The sequence below is a fragment of the Carassius auratus genome, chromosome 37 (assembly GCF_003368295.1).
Source record: "Carassius auratus strain Wakin chromosome 37, ASM336829v1, whole genome shotgun sequence".
NCBI classification, from domain to species: domain Eukaryota; kingdom Metazoa; phylum Chordata; class Actinopteri; order Cypriniformes; family Cyprinidae; genus Carassius; species Carassius auratus.
This window is the reverse complement of record NC_039279.1, coordinates 17,878,736-17,881,235: the sequence shown is the minus strand read 5'-3', so window position 1 is coordinate 17,881,235 and position 2,500 is coordinate 17,878,736. Positions and strand designations below refer to the sequence as shown.

The window sequence follows — 2,500 nt, the reverse complement described above, 5'->3', positions numbered from 1 at the left end:
GATCGATAGTTAGCTAGAAATTATAACTCGCATTTTGCTAAATATATGCTATATATATTACATATTCATTATGCTTTTACTTAACTCTACTTTATTTAATGTGTTTGTATAAATCAGTCATGAAAAAAAGTTATTACCGCTTAAATGTTAAGATCTTTTTACAAAAAATTTAATTATAAAAATACCTAATTTATGTATATATGTATATAGCTTATAGTACCTATATAAGTTGAGGCCTTATGTACAATTTAATTGTTTTTATAAAGCAAACTTATTATTATTATTATTATTATTATTTATCTTTAAATATCACTAACAATATAAAAGTTCTTATTATTATTATTTTTGTTTGTGTGTGTGTGTGTGTGTGTGTGTGTGTGTGTGTGTGTGTGTGTGTGTGTGTGTGTGTGTGTTTAAATGTAATTAAATTGCATTTATTCACCGATTAGGAACGTTGTTGTTTTTTTACTTCAGTTTTGGAGTTTCGTAAAAAGAATAAATAAAAAATCGATAAATAACAATGTTGGTGCATCAAAATATCAAGGTTCATTTAGCTTTATCTCCCACCATTCAAACCTCTCTTTGAATCATTAATTAGGATTTTAAAAATTCCTGATTTATGCAAAATTGATCTTAAAGCCTTGTCATAAAACTGTGTTTATTATGCATGCATTGCACTGTGCTTCAGGAAATGTTGGATCAGCTTGAATCTTTCTGATTCTGTCCACAGACAACATCCAGGAGGTGACTCTGAAGAAGAGACCGAACGGTCTGGGCTTCAGCTTCTTCATCACAGAGCTGGACACGTCTCTGGACTGCGGCTCCATCGTGCGGATCAGAACACTGTTCCCAGGTCAGCCAGCGGAGGCGAGCGGCAAGATTCGGGAGGGAGACGTCATTCTGTCCATTAATGGAGAGCCACTCAAGGGCTTGTCCTATCAGGTAACAGCGGAGCACTTCTGCATCCATTAGAAATATTACTAAACATGCAGTAGAAACAGTGTGAAGAGCCTGGATCTGTTAAATACGGTGCTGTTATTCTCAAATGTGTTCAATGAAAAGATGACCTCTGACCTCTGACCTCACAGCAAGTGCTGCGGTTACTGAGGAACTCTCCTTCAGAGGTGCAGCTGCTTCTCTGCCGTCCTGCTCAAGGTACTGATACAGGTCAACAGGTTTTTAAGTGAGATTAAAAACTAAGATTTGAAGATGCATTTATTTGATAAACATTTTTACATTTGTGAAATATTAGTACAATTTAAAATACATGTTTCTATGTGCATATCTGATCAAATGGCATTTATTTCTGTGATCAAAGCTGAATTTTCACCTGTCTTATTCACAGAAATAAATGACATTTAAAATGCATTTTAAAATAGAACAATTATTTAAAATTAGAATAATATTTTTGATCAAATAAATAATCTTGTCATGCATATTAAGAAACTTCTTTCAAAACATTAACATTATTTATCTATATTTATATTTTTCAAATAAAATATTTAAACTGGAAAGCGTTACTGACGGCTCTTTACAGTAACTTGGAATCATGTTTTATGTTGTTAAGGAACACTTCCACCTATAACAGAGAAAATTGGCCAACTGACCTGCAGCTGAAGCAGTCTTCTCCTGGGAATGAAGCTCATGGAGGAACCCTAGTGCATTATGGGAGAGGACAGATTAGAAAACCGAAGAGTCTGAATGTCCTTTAGGGAAAAAAAAATCAAACTGATTTCAAGGAGATTTGGGGTACTTGCTCTCATACTTTAACGTGCTTGGCTTCGACACGATAGAAACACAGCTTCTCAACGCTTTCTAGAACATGCACAGGATCTCACGCTTCACACCTAGACCACACATAGACTTTACTATCATCAAGACACTCGTTTAGTTGATCTCAGTTGAATTAGCCGAACTAAACGAGAATTGTTTGTGTCCACAGGTCTTCTGAGCATTGGGAACAGAAACTGACCGAGTGTGCTGCCAAACATTTCCTGCACTTCTCTCGACTGGACAGAAAGGCAAGCCTCAGTAAACCCTTATTTTAGTGATGCTCAGCAATTCAAACAATAAATGCCATTCTGAAGCCAACAACCATGATTTAAAAAGTTCATATAAAGAAAATAGCATGTCAAGAACACAAAAATGTCAAAATGTTCTATAAATAACCGAATAAATGAATGAATGGCTTGATAAATAAGCTTTATTTATTTAACAGGGTCCATTTGTCTTGCTGGGGTTGTGTTGCGCTGAAGCTCAGTTCCTGCAGTTCCCGGATGTGTCCACGAGGTGGCGACACAGCTCCATAAACACTCCATGTTGCGTGTTAAATTACTAAATAAATACTGAATGCTGTATAAACTGTTTTAAACGTGTGTTGTTAGAAAAGTGTAGGGATCTGAGCACTGGACAGTGCTGATGGCAGCTCACCGTGACTCAAACCTTAATTGCAGTTCAAATGTAAATATTATCGTGGTGCCTTGCAGTCAGAGTAAGATTC

The 2,500-nt window shown here is 35.7% G+C and overlaps 1 protein-coding gene across 1 annotated transcript in view; it reads left to right on the top strand.

The window, feature by feature from the left end:
- frmpd2 (FERM and PDZ domain containing 2) overlaps positions 1-2,022 on the top strand; it is a 22,043-nt gene extending 20,021 nt beyond the window's left edge. Inside the window, exons 26-29 of the mRNA XM_026223237.1 lie at positions 731-942; positions 1,089-1,155; positions 1,568-1,749; positions 1,943-2,022. Coding sequence (XP_026079022.1) covers positions 731-942; positions 1,089-1,155; positions 1,568-1,617 — 329 coding nt within the window. The 3' untranslated portion in view covers positions 1,618-1,749; positions 1,943-2,022. The remainder of the gene's footprint in view (positions 1-730; positions 943-1,088; positions 1,156-1,567; positions 1,750-1,942) is intronic.
- Positions 2,023-2,500: the final 478 nt, after the last annotated feature.